The 26,726-nt window shown below is 43.6% G+C and overlaps 1 protein-coding gene across 3 annotated transcripts in view; it reads right to left on the bottom strand.

Moving 5' to 3' along the window:
* Positions 1-26,726, bottom strand: part of IL27RA (interleukin 27 receptor subunit alpha) — a 68,890-nt gene that overhangs the window by 3,825 nt on the left and 38,339 nt on the right. For all 3 annotated transcript variants that reach the window (XM_073622755.1, XM_073622754.1, XM_073622753.1), the window contains 7 exons: positions 26,038-26,105; positions 24,804-24,996; positions 24,510-24,716; positions 21,339-21,440; positions 15,649-15,798; positions 12,042-12,167; positions 10,425-10,597 (listed from right to left, as the gene is read on the bottom strand). In XM_073622755.1, the coding sequence (XP_073478856.1) occupies positions 10,425-10,597; positions 12,042-12,167; positions 15,649-15,798; positions 21,339-21,440; positions 24,510-24,716; positions 24,804-24,996; positions 26,038-26,105 (1,019 nt within the window). The remainder of the gene's footprint in view (positions 1-10,424; positions 10,598-12,041; positions 12,168-15,648; positions 15,799-21,338; positions 21,441-24,509; positions 24,717-24,803; positions 24,997-26,037; positions 26,106-26,726) is intronic.

A 26,726-nucleotide genomic window follows, 5' to 3' on the forward strand; every position in this document is an offset into this window, starting at 1 on the left:
TGTGACCACTATGATTGGCTGGCTGTCACAGTGGTCACATGATCGGGAGCTGGCCCTGCTAGATACAAATTGTTAGTGGCCATCTTTCTTGTTTCAATCAGCACTTTTGTTGGATTCGTTCTTTAAGGCCAGGTTCATACTAGATCGAATTGGATGCGGGTTTCTCTGCATCCAATTCGGATCACAGGAGATTCTGACCTGCTCTCAATGGAGTCCTGTGCGTCTTTGGCTCCATTTCAGGGCTGAATTCAAGCAAAAATTTGGACCCGATTCGCCCCAAAACAGAGAACAGAGACACACCAGGCCCCCTGCTGCAAGCCGCATCCAGCATCAGTGTGAACCCAGCCTAAAGCCAACCCCAAGGCAAAAAAAAATTTTCTTTAGGGGATTGGAAAGCTGAGATATACTCGCCTAATCCTCCGTTCCTCCACACACAAGACCAGTATCTGTGGCTACTACCCCCGCGCGGTCTAGCAGACACGTGCGGTTGACTTTTCCTGACATCATCACGCCCATAGACCTGCTCTGGACTTGAGTACATCAGGAACAGTCCACAGTTGGATCGTGGGGGAGCACCGTTTTGCTGGTGGAGCGGAGAATCGAGTGAGTATAAGCTTTCTCCAATCCCCTAGACAAAATTGAGCAGTTGACCTATGCACTGCGGGCATAGCCCAATTGCATAGGAAAACTTTTTTTTGCCCAGAGTTTTTAGCTTTAATGTAGCTAAAAATTAGGAAATTATTAACAATAAAGGGGAACTCCTGCTTTTAAACCTTCCACCTGCCTTCCCCTGAAGCCCCTCTTTAAATCTCTATACAGTCTATAGTCTTCTAGCTGGTCCGGCAACTTCACCAATACTTTCTCTTCTTTTGACAGTGGTAGGGGTATGGTGTTCTTCCAGAACTGAGCGGTGCTCACATGATGATGTGTGTGGAATAATGTGAGCCCAGCCTGCATGATGGTGCCCCCTTCAGGGGGGGGGGGGTGCAAACAACAGACTGGGCTCACAGGAATTGGGTAGAATGACACAAATGTCATTCAGGCCAGAAGAGGACCGCCAGCACACTGGAACGAAGATGAAGTCGGGGAGGTAGAGCGCGGAGATGCTAAGGACTGGTCTATGTATGTGCAGTGCAATTAGACTGTGTTGCATTTTAGGTGCGTTTTAGGAGCGCTACCATTGAACTCTATAAAACTCTATAAAGCGCATCAAAGATGCAGCATGCAGGACTTTTTTTTGAAAGCACTGCACCTAAAATGCACAAGAAACGTGCAGATGTGAACGGAACTTAAGTGAAAATTCAATCTTTTTTTTTTTTTTTTATAGGGGGGAGGGGTTGTAAAAAAAATAAAAAATCTTGGCATTCTACTAGAAATATGAAACCGGTGACGTTACACAATCTCCTTCCAGTTAATGCCAAAACCGTTTTCCCCTGCAGAAGGTTTACCTTGGCCTCGGCGCATTGTGGCGCTGAAGGGCAAAAAGATTTGTGTCCTCCATAAACAATTAGTCACCCTGACCCCCCCCGGCTGGTGAAATTTAAGTCTGCGTTTTGCCAGGCTCATCAGAAGTTGCCGGATGGGACAATGTATCCGATGAATCAGCATTTGATACGGATTTGCAGCGCTGAGCGAAGTGGGTGGTTAGAGGCGAGCGGCCCTTTTATTCCTCGTATCCCAGCACAGCCCGCAGGAGCAGCTGAACCGGCAGAATTGGGGACATAAAATCCGTGCCACGTCTGTGTGTTTAAGGAAAACCACAGATTAAACATTAACTGTGCCTGCCAGCGCTGCGATCATTGTGTCAACTGAAGGCCGTGCTGTGCAAATCTTAGCAGGTGGTGTGAATATTAATGGGGAATTATAGTGTAGGTTCAGTGAGCACGTAGTGTAAGTTATTATATTAAAGCTTCTCACGACAGGATGGGAAATGCGTCACATGACCGCCCTCTGGCAAAGCTGTCTTACTGTGATGTCATAAGCAGGAACGTTCGAGTTGGCTGAGCATTTGTGTTTAAGGGAATGCAGAGGGGGCAGAGATAAGGAGAGCTGGCCTGATGCTGCAGGTGCTTTTTGGGATCAGGCTGGTTAATTGACCGTCAATGGCCCTCCCATTGACCTGACCCAGCCACAAATGGTATTTTTTGGGTTACTACTGTATGTCGCCTTGGGGGGAAGAAATTGTTGTGGAAATTTTATTATATGGACTCATGTGGACATTTTATTCTAGGATGTGTGTTTTATAGATTGTCATCTGTCTCCCTGTGTCTGATTTAACCGAGGAGCGCTCTAGCAGAGCGCACTTGTGTTGAATCGGGACCAGCGCTAAAACCGTCAGTATGAAAACCTTCTCATGGGCTTGGAGACGTGTTCTCTGTGTCTGTGGGCATTTGCCGGTTTGTAAGTATCAAGCGCAATGCGCTGGGCTTCTTGCCTTCAAATGTCTATGCACATTAGAGAAGCGAAGTCCGCATAACGAGAGAAACATATTATATCTCTGTTGTGGCTACGCTATCCCTTTGGATACATATCTGCTTTTATAAGGGGACATTGATATCTGCCTTGTTGGTATACTCGTACCGTATATTGACAACAGCAGTAGCAATGTCCCTGCAGATCTTCTCAAGCCTGTAAGAACAAGTAGAATGATCTTACTAGATACTGGTTACTCTGAGCAGTATTGAATAGGCTCCATGCTGACCAAAATGGTGGATGTGCATGCATGCGGCTGGGCGGGGGGCACCCCCCCCCACTCCTGTGGATGCTCTCCCCTTTACTGTTGTCATTTCCTGTGATGTCATTTTGCATGGAGGAAGCGATTGGCTGTTGGGGCCATGACTTCCTGTTTGTCATCCCTTTTGTTCCCGATAAATAAAAGGTGCCTGTGCTCGTAAGGGCAGAGAGTCGAGCTGTGGAGCTGAGGATGTAAGAATGGTGGTCATGTCTGTGTTACTTGGGAAGGTATGGGAAACAGGGTCGTACAAAGATTCATTATACCAAAAAGCTGAAAGTGACATGGATTACGATAGTGGAATTTCCATGTCAAAATCCTGTGCGGTCCAAAATGTTAGCTTATTTATCTAAAGCAACATTGCACTAATAAATAGGTGTACAGTGCCTTGAAAAAGTATTCACCCCCTTGAAATTTTCCACATTTTGTCAGCCATGTCTTGGTTGGTTTGCAGTTGTGCCATTCTCTTTCCATTTTTCGGATGATGGATTGAACATTACTCCGTGAGATGTTCAAAGCTTGGGATTTTTTTAATAACCTAACCCTGCTTTAAACTTCTCCACAACTTTATCCCTGACTTGTCTGGTGTGTTCCTTGGCCTTCATGATGCTGTTTGTTCACTAAGGTTCTCTAACAAACCTCTGAGGGCTTCACAGAACAGCTGTATTTTATACTGAGATTAAATTACACACAGGTGGACTCCATTTACTAATTAGGTGACTTCTGAAGGCAATTGGTTCGTATTTAGGAGTATCAGAGTAAAGGGGGCTGAATACAAATGCACACCACACTTTTCACATATTTATTTGTAAAAAAAATTGAAAACCATTTATCATTCTCTTTCCACTTCACAATTATGTGCCACTTTGTGCTGGTCTATCCAGTGGTGTATTTAGGTTTTGTGCTGCCCTAGGCCTGACTAAACTCGTGCACCCCCTAATTAAATTATGACCCACCCCTTCCTGTCAAGGCCACACCCTTCCTGTTTAAGACCAGCACTGTCATCTGTAAACCCCACCCTTCCTCTTTAGGCTCCACCTTTTCCTCTCAGAGCTCCACCTCTTCCTCTCTGTGGGTACCAAGTGCCTACTTGTATATTTTGTTGTTTTGTATACCATTTCAAATGTTGTATCTATTATTTTCAGTGCCCATCAGTACAGTGCCATCGGTGCAGTCCCACCAGTGCCCATCAGTGCAGCCTTATCAGTGCCCATCAGTACAGTCCCATCAGTGGAGGCTTATCAGTGCCCATCACTACAGTCCCATAAGTGCAGCTTATCGAACAGAAAAAAAATGCCCAAGAGGTATTAGAATCGTACCTGGCTGTCCTGGTGGTACCCCTCATCCTCCTCTCTCCAATCGTAAACACAGAGAGTCTGGGCAGGAGGCAGGAGGAAGTTGCGATAGATGCTACGGAGGACGGTAGGCGGAGCCTCCGTCAGTTGCTTTAAGTGCTCCCTCCCCGGTCAAGTCACCACCAGAAAACAGCGCAGCTACAGGTTACAGTAAGCCACCCGCTGCCAGTTGGGGGCTGTAGCTGGGGACAGATTGTCTGCGGGAGCCAGGACTCGGGAAAGGGGGGGGCTTTTTTCGTGCTGGGATGCCGCCCCCCAAAAAAAGTGCTGGCCTGGGCCTTAGCCAAGAAACAGCACTGACTGCACCCCCAACCACTACTTGCTTCGGCACCCCCGTCCAAAATTGTTCGCAGCTCACTTCTGCCCCCCGTCCAAAACTCACCTCTATACCTCCATCTACATCTCACTTCTGAACTCCTGTCCGCAACTCATCTCTGCACCCCCTGCCACAACTCACCTTTACACCCACCATCCACAACATACTACTACTCTCCAATCCACAACTCACCTGCACCCCGTGTCTATAACTCATATCTGCACACCCACCCATCCACAACCCACCTCTTCATTCCCACCCATCCACAACCCACCTCTTCATTCCCACCCATCCACAACCCACCTCTTCATTCCCACCCATCGACAACCCACCTCTTCATTCCCAACCATGCATAACCCACTTCTGCACCCCCCCCCACCCTTCTCCAACTCACATCCACACACCCACACTCTTTGGCAACTCACATCTGCACCGCCTGTCTACAACTCACCTCTGCCCCCTCTTTCTGCGACTCACCTCTGCGCCCTCTTTCTGCAACTCACCCCTGCGCCCTATTTCTGCAACTCACCCCTGTGCCCTATTTCTGCGACTCACCCCTGCGCCCTCTTTCTGCAACTCACCCCTGCGCCCTCTTTCTGCGACTCACCCCTGCGCCCTCTTTCTGCGACTCACCCCTTCACCCCATGTCTGTTACTCACTTCTGCACCCCCCATCCTTCTGCAATTCACCTATGCACGCCTCCCCCTTCAATGACCGCAGCTCACTTCATCACACTTTCCCCCCTTTTACAGCTAACCTCTGCATCTCTGGCCACAACTCGCCTTTGCACCTTTTCTTACAGCTTATCTCTGCAGCCCCCCAACAGCTAAGCTTTGCATCTCTTTAACTCAGCTCCCTCTGTATCTCCTCAACTTTGCATAAGATACCCCCCACTTCTTTCTGGCTTTACCCAGGCAGTGTGGCTGCAACTCTTTTCACTTGCCAGTGGCAGCCGTGGGATCATCAGGCACGGGGTTCGCCATCCGGACGTCTGAAGTAATGCTCCGCCCCGTACTCCTGCCCATAATCACACAGCACCGGGCAAGTGTCTCTACATTGTTTTGGTGCAGCAGCTGGGAGATTCTGTGGAAGCCAGCGGGAGAGATGCGCTCTCAGGGCTGTCACTAGTAAGCACAGAACTGAGGCTTCTGTGTTTACTAGTAACAGTAGACAGCGGGGTGAGCACACCTGCGCTGAGCCTAGATGTCACGGAGGAGGGTAGGCGGAGGCTCTGTCAGTTGCTTAGAGTGTTGCCAATCACTGGCCACTTATGGGGCGCTAGTCCCCTCCCTCCCCGGCCAAGTCACGCCGCTGTTTCATCATTACAGGCTGCCGTAAGCCGCCTGCCTGGGGGTCTGTAGCTGGGGGGCGGTTTGTGTGCGGGAGATGGGACTCGGCAGACGGGGGCTTTTTTCGTGCAGGGATGCCGCGCCTCGCAAAGAGCCGGCCTGGGCCTTGTTGGCCTAGGCCAAGAAACAGCACTGGGTCTATCACATAAAATCCCAATAAAATACATTTACATTTTTGGCTGTAACATGACAAAATGTGCAAAATTTCAAGGGGTATGAATACTTTTTCAAGGTACTCAATATGTTTGCTTGTGCTGATAAGTGCTGGCCTCATTGGTTGACTTTTATTGTTGGGTAACTGTCAAAGCTTGTCTGTCAGCACCTTATAGAACAAGGATATACAATTAGCGGACCTCCAGCTGTTGCAGAACAACAAGTCCCATGAGGCATAGCAAGACTCTGACAGCCACAAGCATGACACCCAGAGGCAGAGGCATGATGGGACTTGTCGTTTTACAACAGCTGGAGGTCCGCTAATTGCATATCCCTTTTATAGAGGAACGTCAGTCCTCGTAATGCTGGCTCCACCCTCTTCATAAGCATCACAATCTTTGAAAATCCAGATGTGCCAAAGGTGTCTGCCCCTCCTCGCACATATTTGCACATGCAGGAAAGAAAGGTCCCAAGCGCCACACACAACCCAATCCAACAGTCAGTATAATAAAAGCAGCCTCAGCCTGGTTCCATCCAGGCCATGCCCCCCCCGATGTGTTTCGCCCCACCGATACTTTTTTATGCAAGTTTAAATCTTTGCACATGCCACGTTTCCCTTTGCATGCGCAGATAACTGAGATCTGGGACCTCCACAACTGCAACATCTTTATGCTGCATGCTGCACCCCCCTGCATGTGTGCAGATGTGCGGCAGGTCTCTGCTGGGTCTTGAAGGCTGGGCAGGGAGCTTTGCCATATAAACATACGCATGGCAATGGTGACATGCATGCACCATGAGGCACCAGGAGGGCAACGTCATTCTTGCCTAGGCATAAATAAAGCCTGCGCAGCACAAAAAAGTCAAAAACACCTAAGGGGTCCAAAAAATGTACAGTAAAGGTGAACTAACACCGAATACCCTACTCACAATCCCCGCTGTACTTACCTCCCCTGCAGCTGGTCCAGCAGTCCAAGGGTTTGAAATCTCTTTTCTCCATGCAGCACTTCCAGGTTGGACATGATTGATTCACTGTCTGTCCCAGAAGCACTGCATGGAGAAGAGGGAGAATAGCGGGGACTTCAAAACCTTGGACCACTGCACCGGCTGTGGGGGTGCTGACAGCTCAGCAAGCCTGGAGGTAAGTACAGCAGGGACTGGGGCAAGGGTGGACGGATTTCAGTGTTAATTTACCTTTACAGAAAAAAAAAATGAAAAGGTGAGCTAACCCTTAAAAAAAAATAATCTAATTGCAGGGAGGGAGCTTGAGCCAGGTGCAAATAACATGTTTTTTGGGAATAAGGTCCACTTTAAAGTTGAATTCCAGGCAGATCTACAAAGACAATTCATTTGCGTATTTTACTTCCTAGTGTTAGTAAAATCATTTTATCTGCATAGGAATGAAATAGTAAATGCAATGAAACGAGACACTGTATTACTTGCAGGCTAGCTGAACATGTCATTATACTCAATAGCGCCTACATTTTTGAAAGCTGCTCCTGCTATGTAATACATAGGAATTCCAGGCTGTCATTTTGACAGCTAGCAATTGCCAGTAATATCCGCAGGGGGAGCAGTGGCAGGTGGAGAGGGGCTGAACATAGGAGATATGTCCTAAAAACTTTGTTGAAGTTTTTTTAAGACATATATTTTACATTTAAAATACTCAAGTGGATAACAAGCAATAAAACATCCTTAAAAGTTGTTCTGATTTTAAAAAGTGAAGACCTTATTGGAAATAAAAGGAATATTAACCTTTACATTTTGGCCACACACATACAGTATCTTACAAAAGTGAGTACACCACTCACAATTTTGTAAATATTTTATTCTATTTTTTCATGTGACAACGCTGAAGAAATGACACTTTGCTACAATGTAAAGTAGTGAGTGTACAGCTTGTATAACAGTGTAAATTTGCTGTCCACTCAAAATAACTCAACACACAGCCATTAATGTCTAAACCACTGGCAACAAAAGTGAGTACACCCCTAAGTGAAAATGCCCAAGTTGGGCCCAAAGTGTCAACATTTTGTGTGGCCACCATTATTTTCCAGCACTGCCTTAACCCCCTTGTGCATGGAGTTCACCAGAGCTTCACAGGTTGCCACTTGAGTCCTCTTCCACTCCTCCATGAGGACATCACGGAGTTGGTGAATGTTAAGAGACATTGCACTCCTCCACCTTCCGTTTGAGGATGCCCCACAGATGTTCAATAGGGATTAGGTCTGGAGACATGCTTGGTCAGTCCATCACCAGCTTCTCAGCTGGTCTCAGCTTCTTTAGCAAGGCAGTGGTCGTCTTGGAGGTGTGTTTAGGGTCGTTATGTTGGAATACTGCCCTGCGGCCCAGTCTCTGAAGGGAGGGGATCATGCTCTGCTTCAGTATGTCACAGTACATGTTGGCATTCATGGTTCCCTCAATGAACTGTAGCTCCCCAGTTCCAGCAGCACTCATGCAGCCCCAGACTATGACACTCCCACCACCATGCTTGACTGTAGGCAAGACACACTTGTTTTTGTACTCCTCACCTGCCACACACGCTTGACACCATCTGAACCAAATACGTTTATCTTGGTCTCATCAGACCACAGGACATGGTTCCAGTAATCCATGTCCTTGGTCTGCTTGTCTTCAGCAAACTGTTTGCAGGCTTTCTTTTGCATCATCTTTAGAAGAGGCTTCCTTCTTAGACGACAGCCATGCAGACCAATTTGATGCAGTGTGTGGCATATGGTCTGAGCAGTGACAGGCTGTCCTCTCACCCCTTCAACCTCTGCAGCAATGCTGGCAGCACTCATACGTCTATTTCCCAAAGACAGCCTCTGGATATGACACTGAGCACGTGCACTCAACTTCTTTGGTCGGCCATGGCAAGGCCTGTTCTGAGTGGAACCTGTCCTGGTAAAGTGCTGTATGGCCTTGGCCACCATGCTGCAGGTCAGTTTCAGGGTCTTGGCAATCTTCTTATAGCCTATGCCAGTGATGGCGAACCTTGGCACCCCAGATGTTTTGGAACTACATTTCCCATGATGCTCATGCACTATGCAGTTAGTTGAGCATCATGGGAAATGTAGTTTCAAAACATCTGCCAAGGTTCATCATCACTGGCTTGTGCCATCTTTATGTAGAGCAACAATTCTTTTCTCAGATCCTCAGAGAGTTCTTTGCCATTAGGTGCCATGTTGAACTTCCAGTGACCAGTATGAGAGAGTGAGAGTGATAACACCCAATTTAACACACCTGCTCCCCATTCACACCTGAGACCTTTTAACACTAATGAGTCACATGACACCGGGGAGGGAAAATGGCTAATTGGACCTAATTTGGACATTTTCACTTAGGGGTGTACTCACTTTTGTCGCCAGCGGTTTAGACATTAATGGCTGTGTGTTGAGTTATTTTCAGGGGTCAGCAAATTTACACTGTTATACAAGCTGTACACTCACTACTTTACATTGTAGCAAAGTGTCATATCTTCAGTTTTGTCACATGAAAAGATATAATAAAATATTTACAAAAATATGAGGGGTGTACTCACTTTTGTGAGATACTTTATATGCAGCTTCTTGGTGTGTGGGACTTTACGCTAAGTGGCCACACATATATGGTGCTGTGTAAACCACTTACCATACTGAGGGCACGCTCCCTGAGTGCTTCCAGCACTGTGACAGCCAATCACAGTGGTCACATGACCCGAATGCCCGCCTCTGCCTCCCCTCTTTTAAAACGCTTAAAGAGCTGGGAGGCGGTCGGCTGGAAGGGGTTAACTTTGCCTAAGCAGTGTTCCGAAAAAAGAATTGTACCTTTTGTCTGTATTTGAGATCTAAGGCACTACTACTTCTGCTAATCTCAGCAGATTCGGAATAAGATTTGGTGATGCCCCTACTGTGTTGTTCACTGATCTCCTTGCTACCTACTTCTGCCAAGATGGCCCCCTCCATACAGGAACACTAGCCAGAACAAGGCATGGTAAGTCAGTAATGGGGAAAGATCAGCTACAGGGAGACCATAGGCAATACTAGTGACTAGTCATACCCAGTCCTCTTTTGCCTTTTGTGTACACCTTCCAGAGGTTAGTTCCTCTTTTAAACAAGCCCTCACTAACCTCTGTGTCTATAGGCACTGTGAAGCAATTTATCATCAAAGATCATCAGTCTCTAAATTATAATGTGGGTTTTAACAGATTACAAAACCTGTAGTGTGTTTACATTAGAGGGCTGGCAGGCCTGTCAAGATTTTCCATAGGAAGTAATGGGGAATCTGGACATCAGTGCCTCTGTTGTGAACACTAGAGATGGATTTCTCCACATTTCTCACAGCTACAGAGGTAAATGAAGGCTTGATTTAAAGACCTGCATATATCTTTTTTTTGGAGGGTGAATCTTTGAACTTGTGTACTTTGACTTTTCTAAGCTTTAATTGAAACAGCAATTGAAATAGCCTCTATGATTTTAGAAAGTTACAAGGAAACATTTGTAGAAATGATAAAAAAAAAAAAACATACAATGGGGTTACCATACCTGCTGTGGTTCCAAAAACTTAGAGCTGACAGTGGCACCATTAAATTTATTCTCTGGCTTCGGGATCTTTGGCCACAAAGCCAGAAGGAAGGGATGTATGAAGATAGCCATTGCAAGAATGCCTACGCCGATCAGAGACATTGAGATCAAAGCCAGTGGATGAATCCGCTTTCCTGAGATATCATAGACATAAAGGATAAAATAAGAAACCATGAAGCCAATTGAATAAAAAAGGGACAAGGAACCAAACAGTTATATATTAAAGTATATACGAAGACAATTTAAATTTGATACAGTAGGGTGTGGTTACAATCCTTAACAGAATTTGTCATGTGTTTCTCATTGGGAAAATTTCCCTTCACTTCTTGCCTTGTAAATACAACTGGAAGTAAAGGGAAATATATCTGAAGTAAGGGAAATACCCTTGTATTTTTTTCACTGTGTCCCTGCTGGGAAGATTCACACTTTGTAAGTGTCCCAGTGATCACTGTCACAGGGCAGAAAGTGACTGGAAATCCACATTTTTACAGTTGTCACCGAAAAATGTGACAAGTATTCCAAAGGTGACACCCGCTCTGGTGATTTTTCAGGCACATTGTTTACAAGTTTAAATCAGTATTTTTTGCTAGAAAATTATTTAGAACCCCCAAATATATATATATATATATATATATATATATACATACATTTAGCAGAGACCCTAGGGAATAAAATGGCGATTGTTGCAATCTTTTATGTCACACGGTATTTGTGCAGTGGTTTTTCAAATTTTTTTGATAAAAAAAAGATATACCCACATTTTTTTTGTAACGTATGAAAGATGGTGTTATGCCAAGTAAATAGATACCTAACATGTCAAGCTTCAAAATTGTGCACGCTCTTGACAAACTACGGTACTTTAAAAAAAAAATTCAGGTTACCTGTTTAGAGTTACAGAGGAGGTCTATCGCTAGAATTATTGCTCTCACTCTAACATTCACAGGTATATCTCACATGTGTGGTGTGAACACATATGCGTGCCTGACTTACGTATGTGTTCGCTTTTGCATGCCAGCATGGAGGGACAGGGTCGCTTTAATTTTTTTATTATTATTTATTTTTACACAATTTATTTTTTCTATTGCAAGGGACGTAAACATCCATTGTAATCGAAATAAGGATGACAGGTCCTCTTTATTGAGAGATCTCTTCTTTACCATTAAAAGCAAAAGATACAAAAGAAAGTGTTCTTTTGCTTAAAAAAAACATTGTTCACTTCCACCCTGGACTGGCAGTGACTCTAGTCTTTGTTCGCCTCTGTGACTAGCCGGTCGTACTGCTTCTCATGCGCGCCGACGAGAACAGTAAGCCCAAGAAACACCTGCAAGATTTAGTGGCTAATGAGCCGCTCGGACTGCTTTCATGAGAAAACTAGCCGCCGGCTGAATAAAAACAATACCCGGGTTATGGCTTCAGCCATAACCCCGGTAAACCACTTGCAAACTGCAATGTATAGATACAGTATGTATTGCAGTCAGCAAATGGCTAAGAAAAGTTATTCTATTATTTCCTGTTGTGCCCTTGCATAGGGCACCCAAAGCAAAAAAGTCCACTAATTCTTCATTCTTGGATACATACCTATGTTAGTCTGAAATGTCTGGTTGGCACTTGGCACCCCTTCTCCTGCTGCTGTGGATGCTGTTATGAAGGTGGTGTACGCTCCATGTGGCGACAGTCCTGAGAGGGTGAAATTCCTGCCATATACTGTACATATGATAAATACAGTATGTTAAAATCATGTTATGTTAAAAAGTATTTCAGTCATAACACAGATCCTAAAGACATATATAAAAAACAGGTTCAAAAGACAAAAAGATGACATGACAAGAAAAAGAAAACAAAATATTCCACCAATTAAACACCACAGAACTGAAGATAAATCTACCATAAAAGACAAAGAATCAGTAGAATAAAAATCCATATACATGAGGATGGGATAGTCATGGGCACATGAGTGATTCCAGCATGCTAACAGTATTGATGGAGGAATCTCCACTGCTGACTATTGTTGCAGTCACTGTTCAACTGATAATTTTCCACAGGGCTCAGTCGACTTTTTTTTAGTCAGGTCAGATGGTGCTTGCAGGGCCACCCATGGCTTGAATTTTGGACAAATCGTATCTCTTCTTGGATATTGTAAGAAGGAACAGTAATGAGCACCTCTGTAATGTTTAACCTATCTCTACATAGACAGTGTGACAGAAGGCAGTGCTGAGCACCTTTGTCATGCTGACGCTACCTCTGGTTAGACAGTGCTGGAAGAGACAGTATTTGTCAAGGCCAGGACCTAAGCCCAGGACCTCTGCTGCATCTGACAGTAACTCCTCCAACTGAGTCACCTGAGATGCTGGACAGCTCCCTGCTCGATTGCTTAGACAACCTTGCCTTATGTCTTGCTTTTCGTGCACCTTGAACTCTTTGCTCTTCCCGAGAGCTTCCTGATTTAAGCCATGTCTCTGCATCCCTGCATTAGCCAGATTATTGTGCTCTTTCCAGCCAGTATCTCGCTCTTGTCACTCCTGCGGCCGTCCGTATGTTGGCTACCACTCGTTACTGACCTTTAGCTTGTTCCTCAACTACGCTTCTGCTTGTTTCCAACCTGCAACCACTTGTTACCAACCTTTGGCTTGTTTACTGACTAAGCTTCTGCTTGATCCCAACCTGCTATATCTGCCACTGGACCCTGAGTTGCTCATTTCCTGATAGGGCGTTCCTAAAGACTGTGACCTGGTACTAACACGCAGCAAGACCCATCTCAACTATCAGGAGCTCGGGTGAATACTGGTTAGTGCTTAGACCACGCACCTCGGGTGAGCCCGCGTCATCTGCCAGGGTGACCTGCTTGTTCACCTATCCAGCTGGTTGGTGGAAGCCTCTCTACTGCTATAGTTACTGTCCTCCAAGCCTGACCTCTGACTGTGACAGGATTATATACTATGATCATGGTTAGTTAGGTGATGCTAATACTGGTAATATTTTAAAGTAACACCATAAAATCAAGCTTAAACAGACATTCCAATCCTTCACAATCTAAAAAGGACTAGAAAATACAGGTTGGAGACTCTGTCCACAGGACAACTATTAGTCGTGCACTCCACAAATCTGGCCTTTATGGAAGAGTGGCAAGAAGAAAGCCATTGTTAACAGAAAGCCATAGGAAGTCCCGCTTGCAGTTTGAAAGAAGCCATGTGGGGGACACAGCAAACATGTGGAAGAAGGTGCTCTGGTCAGATGAGACCAAAATTGAACTTTTTGGTCTAAAAGCAAAACGCTATGTGGTGAAAAACTAACACTGCACATCACCCTGAAGACACCATCCCCACCGTTAAACATGGTGGTGGCAGGATCATGCTGTGGGGATGCTTTTCTTCAGCAGGGACAGGGAAGCTGGTCAGAGTAGATGGGAAGATGGATGAAGCCAAATACAGGGCAATGTTAGAAGAAAACCTGTTAGAGTCTGCAAAAGACTTGAGACTGGGGCAGGGGTCAACCTTCCAGCAGGACAATAAACCCTAAACATACAGCCAGAGCTACAATGGAATGGTTTAGATCAAAGTATATTCATATGTTAGAATGGCCCAGTGAAAGTCCAGATCTGAATCCAAATGAGAATCTGTGGCAAGACTTGAAAATTGCTGTTCACAGACCCTCTCTATCCAATCTGACAAAGATTAAACTATTTTGCTAAGAAGAATGGGCAAACATGTCACTCTCTAGATGTGCAAAGCTGGTAGAGACATCCCCAAAAAGACTTGCAGCTGTAATTGCAGCAAAAGGTGGTTCCTCCATGACAAAATGTCAAATATTTCAAGGGCTATGAATACTTTTTCAAGGCACTGAAGTTGCCAGTTTTCTATCAGATTACCGCTACCCATCCGATTGTTTAATGGAAGTGACATCCCACCAAAAAATACTTACAAAATAAATAAATAATGCGCATATGCTATGCGTTCAAACATGCGTTCCATGTCGCGATATGCGTTCCACACACTTCTCCACTTCACTACCAACAGAGCCCATCAGATTGTTCGACAACAGAGGCAGCGGACATCTTACTACACCCAGCTACGTCTTGTATTTCAGAGTGATTTTAGCAATAACGTGAGCGTATATAAATTAATACAGTATAGTATATTGATATCTGTGATGCTGTTTGGATGTTTAATTTTGAAAGCCTAAAGGTTTAGCGCTGAGCAGTGTCAGGGTGTAGCAACATGGCCTCCACCACCTTCCTACTGCTGGCGTCCAGCTCCTTTCTAATTTAACATCAAAACAGCATCACAGATGTCAATATAGTATATTTATTTATATACTCTCACTTTATTGCCAAACTCTCTAAAATTCAAGACATAGCTGGGTGTAGTAAGATGTCTGCATTGGTGTTCTATCAGATTACCGCTACCCATCAGATCAGGAAGTATTTGGAACGCATAGTGCCATGGAACACATGTTGGAATGCATAGCACATGCGCAGTAAGTATTTTTTGGTCAGAACGTCACTTCCATTACACAATCTGATGGGTAATGGTAATCACTTCCGTAGTGATCAGGCGAATAAAACCTGACAGGCTGATTGTACTAAAGTCAATCAATTGATCGAAATCAGTACAAGCAGCCGGCCCATAGACGAAAATTGGGCTGGTTCCTGCTGAATTTCGATCCATCTACGGACAGTTTTAGGGACATGTGTGCAGTAGAATCACATTAGGTAGTTCATTTCAAGAGTGCACCAATGAGGCTGGTTACCCTCCTAAAGAAGTTGAAGCAGTGGACCAGGGATGATATTCATGAGTACTCATATGAGCTCTATTTAGCCAGTGTTAGAATGGAAGTAATCAGCATCTGTGTAGTACTGGTCTTATCACTGATTAGACACCATAACTAGGGACAATAATGGGTACTGATGTTTTCTCTAAATAGACAGTGTGAGATGGAGCAGTAATGGGCACCTATATAGTGCCAATACTACTTCTGGTTCTACAGCATCAAAAAGGACAGTAATGGGTACCCAGGTGGGGCTGATCTTACTTCTAGTTTTACAGTGTCAGTGAAGGCAGTAATAGTCACCCATGTAGTTCTGATCCTACCTCTGGTTACACAGTGTGAAAAGGAATGGTAGTGGGTACCTCTATAGTGCTGATATCACCTGTGTTTAGACATAGTAAGATGGAATAACAATGAGTACCTGTGTGCCGCTGAAAACTTGTTTTATTCTTTACATAGATGGTGTAATGTTTCAGTTTTCCTCTTAAATCATGCCTTGGTATCTCATCCCATGAAATGAAGACTTCTGACGAAGAAACGTGAATGGAAAAAGAGGGACCTGCCAAAGGAACTAACAGGAACAAAAAAAAGATATGGGCTTTAATTCTTTGAGAGAAATTGACCTTGAACTTGCTCATTACATTAAAGTAAGATGACATTACATGCTGTATATATCTATAGATGTAGATATAGATATATCTATATCTATAGATATATATATCTATATATAGATATATCTATATATACACACACACACAGCACTGTACAAAGTTTTTAGGCACTTGTGAAAAATGCTGTACACTGAGGATGCTTTCAAATACGATGAAATTTTAGTTTTTGTTATCATTTAACAACTTACAAAGTACAGAAACAAGCCTAAATGCTCATTCACACTATAAGAAAATCAGGCGAACATTTTCGTCCAAAGAATTTTCATAAGATTTTCGTATAGTGTGTACACAACTTTCGACAGCCGATTCCTAATTTTCGTATGAAAATTCCTGGGTCAAAGTCCAGACCTAAATCCAATTGAGAATCTGTGGCAAAACTCGAAAATTGCTGTTCACAGACGCTCTCCATCCAATCTGACAGAGCTTGAGCTATTTTGCAAAGAAGAATGGGCAAAAATGTCACTCTCTAGATGTGCAAAGCTGGTAGAGACATCCCCAAAAAGACTTGGAGCTGTAATTGCAGTGAAAGGTGGTTCTACAAAGTACTGACTCAGGGGGGCTGAATACAAATGTACCCCACACTTTTCAGATATTTAGTTGTAAAAAATTTGGAAAACCATTTATCAATTTCCTTCCACTTCACAATTATGTGCCACTTTGTGTTGGTCTGTCACATAAAATCCCAATAAAATTAATTTAAGTTTTTGGTTGTAACGTGACAAAATGTGGAAAATTTCAAGGGGTATGAATACTTTTTTAAAGCACTGTATCCACAAAAAAAAAAATCGAACACAAGACCTTGTGTGCAGAAAAATGGCAGTGGGTGCTCTGGACTGATATATCAAAATTTGAAATAAATTTGGCTGTTACAGAAGGCTCTTTGTTTGCCAATGGCCTGGAGAGCGGTACAAGGATGAGTGGCTGCAGGCAACAGTAAAGCATGGCAGAGGTTCTGCACAAATAGTTGAAGATTTGGTCAAAATGAATGGTATCCTCAATGCTTAATAAAGTACAGGCAGAACCTTAGACATCATACAATGCCATCGGGGAGGCATCTGATCAGTCCCAAATTCATTCTGCAGCAGGACAATGACCCAAAACATGCAGACAAAGTCATAAAGACTATCATCAGGGAAAAGAAGAACAAGTGGTCCTAGAAGAGATGGTATGGCATCCACAGAACATGACCTCAACAATCTCAACATCGTTAAGTCTGTTCGGGATTACATGAAAAGACAAAAGCAACTGAGACAGCTTACAATCATAGAAGAGCAGTGGTTAGGTCACCTAGCTGTATGAAACAACCTACCCACAGGAGTTCCTCAAAATACTATGTGCAAGTGTACCATGGAGAATTGATGCTGTTTTGAAAGGCATACAGTGGACACAAAAATTTACTTGGTGGTGTCCAGCTATGTTTTTCCTGCTTATGATAAGGAAGCAATAGTTATTTATTGTTTGATACAGACTTTATTTACAGACAGAGGCTGACAATGAGAACAAGTGGTAAGCCTATAATAAGCCTCCATACCCTTTGATGAAGTCACGTGTTCAGTGACGCAACGTGTCAGGGAGGAGCCGGGTGTCGTCACTTCCGGGCACGGCCGAGACCGGAAGTTCTATCGTTTGTGAAGCTGTTTGCATCATTTTTAACTGTAAGTTACTACGTGTGTTTTAAAATAAACTTTTATTGGATTACTGCACTATGGAGCCCACCTTCTCTCATTACATGTAAACTTTACTTGATGAGCCACAGATGTGATCCCTATATAGCAGCGGTCTGTAGATACCTCTGGAAATCAACTGTTTGCTGTGGAATCATTGTCCCATTTTTACAAGAGGCTTGACTAGACCCGTAGAGGTCTCTGTATGAGGTGAGAGGCTGGGGCAAACTATTGGTACACAGCGGATGGTGACAACACTGGGATGAATTGAGAACAAAAAAACCTAGAACTAAACTAAATTGGGACTTTGTATGAGGCAATAGTAATATATACCTCCATCCCCGATAGATTGAGCAAAGAAGGAAAAAATTGTGGGACTTTATATGAAGCACATAAAAAGAACCAATCAGTGTATAACATGGTTATTTATTACAAAAGATGTACATACACATGTAAGGTAGTAAAATAAATACAATGGTATAATATAATAGTAGATTTCAATAAATAAAGCCTAAACAATTCATAATATAGAATTATAGAATATATAGAATTATATAATTCATATAAAGTCCCACAATTTTTTCCTTTTTTGCTCAATCTAACGAATTGGATGAATTGGATTGGATGAATTGGATTGGATGAATTGGATTGGATGAATTGGATGTCTTCCATTTTTTCTTGCACCAAGCACTTTACTTTATTAACTATCTATTATCCATGATTGGACATTACTGGGTGACAACACTTTGGATGAATTGGATGTTTCCTGTTTATTTGCACAAGCACTTTAGGTATTCTTTTTTGTCGTTTTTTTGATTGGACATTCATTTTTATGTACTTATTAATACTTTGATTGCACCTTTGCACTTTTGGAAATTTCTTTGCACGGTTATATGCAAGATCACAGTATATGAAGTTCTTCTGATTTTTGCACTTTTGAACATTGCACTTTATATTTATTACTGTTTACACTGAATATGCGCCACATTATTTTTCTTCATCCGAAAATGTACTTAATTTACGTTTTTTCAGACCAAACGTAACGAGTTTGCGTCCAAGTCTGCTTTGGATATAGGTCCATTTACATCTCACTGCCCAAAGGGATTACATGGGTCCATTTTTCCTTCAACACAACATAGAGGGAAAATGGAACAAGTTGTAACAGACATGGATATGCATTTTCATTCTGATCCAACTCTGTCCATGTGAAAGGGGTCTAAAAATATGTGCCATCATTGCCATTCAAAAGGCAGGAAAATGGGGAATTAAAAATATTAATTCAGGTAATAAAGAAATTCTGTCTTAAATTTTAGATCTTAGATTTTTCTTTTTCTTTCACTTTCGATAATAATGGTAAATAAATAGAGAGGGAGAATCTCCCTAACGGGGACACAGACAGCAAAAAAAAAAAAAAAAATTCCTTTCCACTCTATCCAAAAATAATAAAAGCTTTGCCTTTAGTTATACTTTAACAATTGTTAAGAGAATTCAACAGCACCACCTGCTGTCAGAAGTATAGAATGCACTACACACATCAAAGTAGTACAGTAATTGCTTATCATTTTGCTGCCCTATGCACCACTAAATTGTCACCTATTTTACCCAGTTTACAATTGGCTGGTATGTCAAGCCGTCACATGAGAGTGTGAAAAAGTAAAAAGTAGGCAGATTGGTTAAAATATTGGTGCAATATGGGAAAGTGGAACGAAAAAAAAATTATTCCCTTAAAATAACAGATTTTGCCAGGTTCTGTGTTGGGGTAAATTATCAGTGAAAACTTAATTCTTTTAAATTGCCAAGTTCTATAAAAAAGATAGATACTGGTGACAAAATGTATCATTGTTGAAATATTCTAGGTCCACCTGTACTGATTTATGTGACTTGGAGTCTTCTTGAATGTCCTGTGGATGCCATTGAAAAAAGCTGGCAGTGCAACACGCTAATACATATATGGTACATTGCCCTGCTTTATTACAATACACAGCAATGGGTACATGTGAATGGGCCCTTAACCACTAACCACCGGCTTGCTGGCCCTTTAAGAGGTTCCCAACCATGTGATTGACATCCCATCTTACTGGTTATTGATTATAATGAGTGATCAGGAGCCGTTGGTGACCACTTGGCCATAGTGCTGGGGGGTGGGGGTGGGGCGCCATGTGAGCATATGTTCCCAGCACAGAAAAAAATGGAAAGACAAAAATTTCTCCTAAACCAAGGAAAATCAGCACAAGGGACACATCATATGAATTGTAAGGTCCCTTGCGTTGCTTTTTATGCTTGTAATTTATGCTAAACTTTAACGTTATGTTATTCATCTGCAATAAGCATGCAGCAAACAAAATCAAAACTCCTGATGCACAAATTCGTTTGGGAATCAGACAGTACTCATTGACAGCACAATGCATCCATTAACGCATGTGGGTTGCGTTGTGGTGCGTTGCGTTCTTTTGACATAAATGTATTTTATTGGGATTTTATGTGATAGACCAACACAAAGTGGCACATAAAGTGGAAGGAAAATGATAAATGGCTTTCAAAATGATCCGCAAATAAATATGTGAAAAGCGCGGGGGGCCCTAGTGAATGAACAGCATCATGAAGGCCAAATAACACACCAGACAGGTCAGGGATAAAGTTGTGGAGAAGTTTAAAGCAGGTTATAAAGAAATATCTGAAGCTTTGAACATTTCACAGAGCACTGTTCAATCCATCATCCGAAAATGGAAAGAGTATGGCACAACTGCAAACCTACCAAGACATGGCCGTCCACCTAAATTAACGGGCAAGGAGAGCATTAATCAGAGAAGCAGCCAAGTGGCCCATGGTAACTCTGGAGGAGCTGCAGAGATCCACAGCTCAGGTGGGAGAATCTGTCCACAGGACAACTATTAGTCGTGCACTCCACAAATCTGGCCTTTATGGAAGAGTGACAAGAAGAAAGTCATTGTTGAATAATAGCCATAAGAAGTCCCGTTTGCAGTTTGCAAGAAGCCATGTGGGGGACACAGCAAACATGTGGAAGAAGGTTCTCTGGTCAGATGAGATCAAAATTGAACTTTTTGGCCTAAAAGCAAAACGCTATGTGTGTCGGAAAACTAACACTGCACATCACCCTGAACACACCATCCGCACCGTGAAACATGGTGGTGGCATGGGGAGGCTTTTCTTCAGCAGGGACAGGGAAGCCGGCTTCCCCATTGCATTCTTTTGTAAAGTATTGTAATGTGCTAACGTTGTGGCTGCTTTTTTTTGCCTTGCAGTGTGTTGCGTTAATGAGCCTTTGTATGCATTTGAACGCGTTACGTAGCGCTGAATGCTGTACTCTTTTTTCAGGGCTAGGCAAATGCAGTGAAACGAAACACGCTGGGGTGAACTGCATTCATAGGGAACCATTATTTTTTGGTTGCCATGCTTTGGGAATGCACTCACAAACGTACCCCAGCACAACTGGTGTGAATATACCCTGAAGCCACAGGATCTGCATGACAGCCAGGTAAACTGCATTATCAGAAGCAGAGGTCAGCGATCGCAGCCCACATATATCTCTCATGGCAGATTTCCTTTAAGACTCAATGCTGGGAATCTTGCATAAGCCCAGAAGTAAATGGTTCTCTTTAGGCAATCCTGCAAGTGTGCTTTCACTCTGTTATACTTTATAATAAAAAAACCTACATATGAGTGATGCCAAAAGCACTCGGGGAGGTCAATAAGTTTGATAAAGTTTATGCCAATAATGATCTCTGATTAATATCTCCCCCTAGATGTTTGCTCACCTTCCTCTCGGGCATAGGCTTCAGTAGAAAAGACCTTGGCATAGCAGTCGTTATACAGGGCATGGATGGAAATGTGGTAGAGGACACCAGATGAGAATTTACCTGTAGAGTGAAATGAATTTACTGATGATATATGAAAGGAAATGATGAGAACGTATCACAGAAATATATCAGATGTGGGGCATGGGGCCTCTGTAAGGACACAGCTTGTCATGATCTGTCTGGTGGATGTCCTCATCAGATGGAGTTTGCTGGTGTATGGCTTCCTTTAGTTTAATACAATCAGTGATTCACAAATGTTTGATCTACCTGAAGATTTTCTTAGAGATCTATGATCTGATCTGCTGGGAATCTCCCAGTTCTGGAATCCAGGCAATCAGGAGACAACAACTGGATTATCCATGTCTGCGTGTACAGTATGTGTGCAAAAGCATACCAAAGCATCGGCCAGTTCACAGATCAATTTGATTATTATTGGTTTGAATGGTCTCTTGTCCTTTTCTGCTGTGTCTGGACCTGGGTGTGTTAGGCGCCTTTCACACGGACGGCTATTCTGCCGGGTCTGGTTCCCCTTAACATCCATACCAGACCGAAGGGCCTGGTATGCTCTTGAAGGGGAAACCCATGCCGGTTTTGTATTTAAAATTTGGCGTGGAGTTCCCCCTCAAGATTCATACCAAACAGTGCGAGTCGGTACCCTGTCGGGTTGCCATGGAAATGGCAAACCGCAGCTAACCGCAACCGCAGCTAATCGCACTGTGCAAATGCAGCTGATCGCAGTGCCTGGAGTCTTGAATTTCACAGGAAAAAAACATGCTTTTAACTGGGACTGCTGGGACTGTGACGTTTTAGGGGGCGTGGTCACCGGGTGATGTTGACCACACCCCCTAAAACGTCACAGTCCCAGCATGCCCAGCGACTGTGACGGCATAGGGGGGCGGGGTCACCACCTATATAAGTCAGAGCGGAGCGCCCAGAGAGCATTCCAGCCGGAGAGAGCGTCGTGTCAACATCGGAAGAAGAGAAGAGGGAAGAAGGCAGAAGGCAGCAGACCGGGCTCCTCCGCTAGCAAAAGAGCGGCAAAAGAGCAGAAGATAGCGGAGGAGCCCGGCAGAAGACCCAGAGAGTGCAGAGAAGAACCGGAGAGACCCCCGAAGTCAGAAGAAGACCCCCGAAGCCGGAAGAAGACCCCTGAAGCCGGAAGAGGACTCCAGGAGCTGTGTAATAAATTACTTTAAAAACCTGTGTAGTGTTTTTTTTTATTGACACTTCTTCCCCCAGGTGAATGGGTAGAGGTACCATGTACCCCATACTCATTCACATAGGGTGGGGGGCCGGGATCTGGGGGCTCCCTTATTAAAGGGGGCTCCCGGATTCCGATAAGCCCCCCGCCCCCAGACCCCAACAACAAACGGCCAGAGTTGTCGGGAAGAGGCCCTTGTCCTCATCAACATGGGGACAAGGTGCTTTGGGGTGGGGGGCCGCAGGGCGCCCCCTACCCCAAAGCACCAACCCCCCCCATGTTGAGGGCATGCGGCCTGGTATGGCTCAGGAGGGGGGGCGCTCGCCCGTCCCCACCCCCTTTCCTGACCGACCGGGCTGCGTGCTCGGATAAGGGTGTGGTATGGATTTTGGGGGGGACCCCACGCCGGCGTAGGGGGTTCCCCTTAACATCCATACCAGACCGAAGGGCCTGGTATGCCCCTGGGGGGGGAACCCACGCCGGTTTTGTATTTAAAATTTGGCGTGGAGTTCCCCCTCAAGATTCATACCAAACAGTGTTGGGCATTGGCGGGGATCCGAGTCGGATCCCCGTGCTTGTCGCTCATTGGGAAATGAAAAATCATTTTTCCTTTCCCGATGAGCAGCTCGGCGCTGTTATCCGCATCTGACACAGTGCACTGCAATTACCTGCGGTTATGTGCGGATAGCTGCGCTAAATCGCTCCTGGACGCAGTCAATTCTATTTTTTCTATCCGCACGGAACTGCATGTATCTAATTCGCAGCTAAACGCAGTGTGTGAATGGGGCCATAGGAATGCATTGTGTGCTTTTAGCTGCGGTAGAAAATGAGAAAATCCGCAGCTAAAAGCACCATTCTATCCGTCCGTGTGAAAGGGGCCTTAGGGCTCAGAAGGGATCAATGCAACCTATACAATGAAAGTTGAATGACCCCAGGATAATTGCAAAGGTTTTTACAAGGCCAAGTGAAGGAAAAATTTAAAGAAAGGTAATAGAAAGAAAAAGAAGTGAAGGGGAAGAGAGGGCAAAGAAATGGGAAGGAAAGAAAAAGAAATGAAGGGAAAAGAAAGGGAAAAAGAAGGGAAAGGAAAGGGGAAATGAAAGAAAAAGAAATGAATTGGAAGAGAAAGGGAAAGTGGGAAAGGAAAACAAATGAGTGGAAGACAGAGGGAAAGGGAAAGTGAAAAGAAAAGGAAAATGAAAGGAAATGGAAGTTAAAGAAAAAGGGAAAGGGAAAGAGGGGAAGAGAAGGGAAAGGAAAAGGCAAATGAAGGACAAAGAAAGGAAATGGGTAGTAAAAGAAAAAGAAAGGGAAAGAGGGAAGAGAAAGGTAAAGGGGAAGAAAAGGGGAAAGGAAGTGGAAGAAAAAGTAAAGAGAAAGGGAAAAGGAAAGGAAAAAAAGGGAAAGGAAATGGCAAATGAAAGAAAAAGAAATGAAGGGGAAGAGAAAGGCAAAATTGGAAAGGAAAGGAAAGGAAAAGAAATGAAGAGGAAGACAGAGGAAAAGCGGAAGGAAAAGGGGAAGAGAAAAGAAAAGGGAAATGAAAGGAAAAGAAGGGAAATGAAATGGGTAATTAAAGAAAAAGGGAAAGGGAAATGAGAAGGGAAAGAATAGAAATAAAAATGAATGGAATTGGAAAGGAAAGAAAAGGAAAAGGAAAGAAAAGAAAACAAAAGGAAATTAAGAGGTAAGGAAAGGTAAGGGAAATAGAAAGAAGGGAGGAAAGGAAAGGGAAAAAGAAAGGGAGGAAAGGAAAGTAGAAAGGAAAGGGAAGACCAGGGATGGTAGGAAGGAAGGTTAAAAGCTCTTGAGTCTGACTAAACATGGCAACTACATAATTTGGACATGGACATTTAGGTCAAAGACCAGTGTTTGTGCAGTAGTCAGACCATTGATCGAAGAGCATCAAGATTTGTATTACCATTTACCTGGCAGTACTAATGTCTGATTTCTGGGCCAGTCCACCTCTGACATCTGACTTCTGGTCCAGTCCATCTCTGAGCTGTTGTCTTTTCTCCACTCCACCACGTAGTTTACAGGAAAGACATAATGCATCAACTCTTTCCACCTCACTACGATATGTCCTGAGGGGTCGCCCCAGGCTTTGGCATCCACATTTTTCATGTCTGCAGACACTATAAGGATACGTCAAAGTAATAGCAGTTAGACTGGATAGAATTCAAATGTTAAATATTCTTTACAATGGGACACTATCTGGTTACCTGAACACAGGGGGATAACACAGCTGTGTGGTCCATGTCCTTTGGAATTCCTGGCACTGACACACACATGAGTAGATTGAGCAGGCAATGATATGTTACAACATGGCTCCTCAATGGATTGATGTGTATTGTTATTGTTGTAGGTCACATTGTAACTGAGGATTTTACCTCTGGCAGAGTGATTGCTCAATGGCTGCAAACACACAGAATAAACAACTATCAATATAAATTATATTTTAGTTCACTTATAAACTGGAACACAAGGCAGCAAACAAAATCCATCAGTGTAATGCTAAAACTGAAAATACTGCATCCATAGCAAAGCCATAAAATCCACAAGTCTTACAGTATGTATTGCAGACAAGTTTAGAAAGCCTCTCATAGGGCTTCTGGGTGACATTGAAGTCTATCAAAGCGATCCCTGCAATTTCTTCCTCAAACACCCCTTGTAAGTGTATACAGCTCGGGGAGAGGGTAGTTGGGCTACTACAAGGATTCTGCTACAATGTCAGCCAGATAAACAAGAAAAATCCTAAGATAAATCATAGTCATGAATAGACTTTGATCTATAGAAATGATTAAATGAAGAATGTTCACGTTTGATTGGACTGACCAACCTTTTTACCTGTATACCTTTTTAAACCTTTGTAAACTTGATACAAACATTAGCAACTGACATCTTCATTAAAAATGACCCATCAAGGCAACTGATCCATAAGTATAGGAGGCTGAAATATAGTTAAATCTGAAACTTTCAAGTAAAAGTCAAGCATACCCCCACCCTTACCATCCATCAAGCCTTTTTGTTGGCCCTTTAATATGATGGGTAGCATTACTGGCCTATAGAGACATGTGGAAGGGGACATGGGCAATCTCAATTTCATAGGGAAAGCTAAGCTATTGATATAATTTCAGATACCTGTATCTACTAATCAACTGAACATACATTTATTTCTGCTTATGACATTTTTCACCATATAATCAGTTTAAATTGCCCAGGTATGTGATAGTTTTACCATAGGCAGACATTATTTTACTGATCTGCCTAGATACAATCCTGGCAGAACAGGATTCTTTTACTAGAACTAGAAATCATCTTAATATCAGCCAAATTCTAATTGTTGGTTTTATGACATGAGGTGTTATGAACCTCCTACCTGTTATTATTTCTGCTCACCCCTAGGTCTACCTCTGTTTCTTGTGCTGGACCTACAAACCTCCCAAGCAGTCGTACCTTCCATGTCACATGCAGAGATCTTTCACAGTCAAAATGCCTCCAAACATCTGGTGCCCCAACAGGAACTGTAGGGGAAAAAAAAGTGTCCGGAAAACAAGAATGAGAATCCAAAAATTGTAAATAAATAAAATTTTAAAAAACAAAAAAAGACCCGAATCATAGTCATGTGCACGGGGTGTGCCGATGTGCACACCCTAATAACCCAGTGAAGCGCAGGTCTCCCCTTCTGCCCAGCACACAAAAGGTGGAGATGGGAGAGGAGGATGAGAGGAATGGTAATAGGACAGAGTTGAGGACACAAGAAGTGGAGATAGAAGATGAGTACAGAAGAGACTTGTGGAACAGACTGAGGGATACAAGTAGTGGGGATAGGAGAGGAGAACCAGAGGAAGGGTAATGAACAGACTGAAGGACACAAAGAGGTGGAGATAGGAGAGGAGAACCAGAGTGGGAATGACAGGATAGAGTTGAGAACAATAGAGGTGGAGATGGAAGATCAGTACGGGAGAGACTAATGGGACGGACTTAGGGACACAAGAGGTGGAGATGGGAGAGAAGGACAAGAAAGAGCAGAATGGTGTGGAGGACACAAGAGGTGGGGAAGAAAGGACCCGACAGGAGACAGGGTAATGGAACAGACCAAGGGACACAATAGATGGGGATTAGTGAGGAGGACAGCAGAAAGT

This window comes from Aquarana catesbeiana, linkage group LG03, assembly GCF_042186555.1.
Source record: "Aquarana catesbeiana isolate 2022-GZ linkage group LG03, ASM4218655v1, whole genome shotgun sequence".
Lineage (NCBI taxonomy): Eukaryota > Metazoa > Chordata > Amphibia > Anura > Ranidae > Aquarana > Aquarana catesbeiana.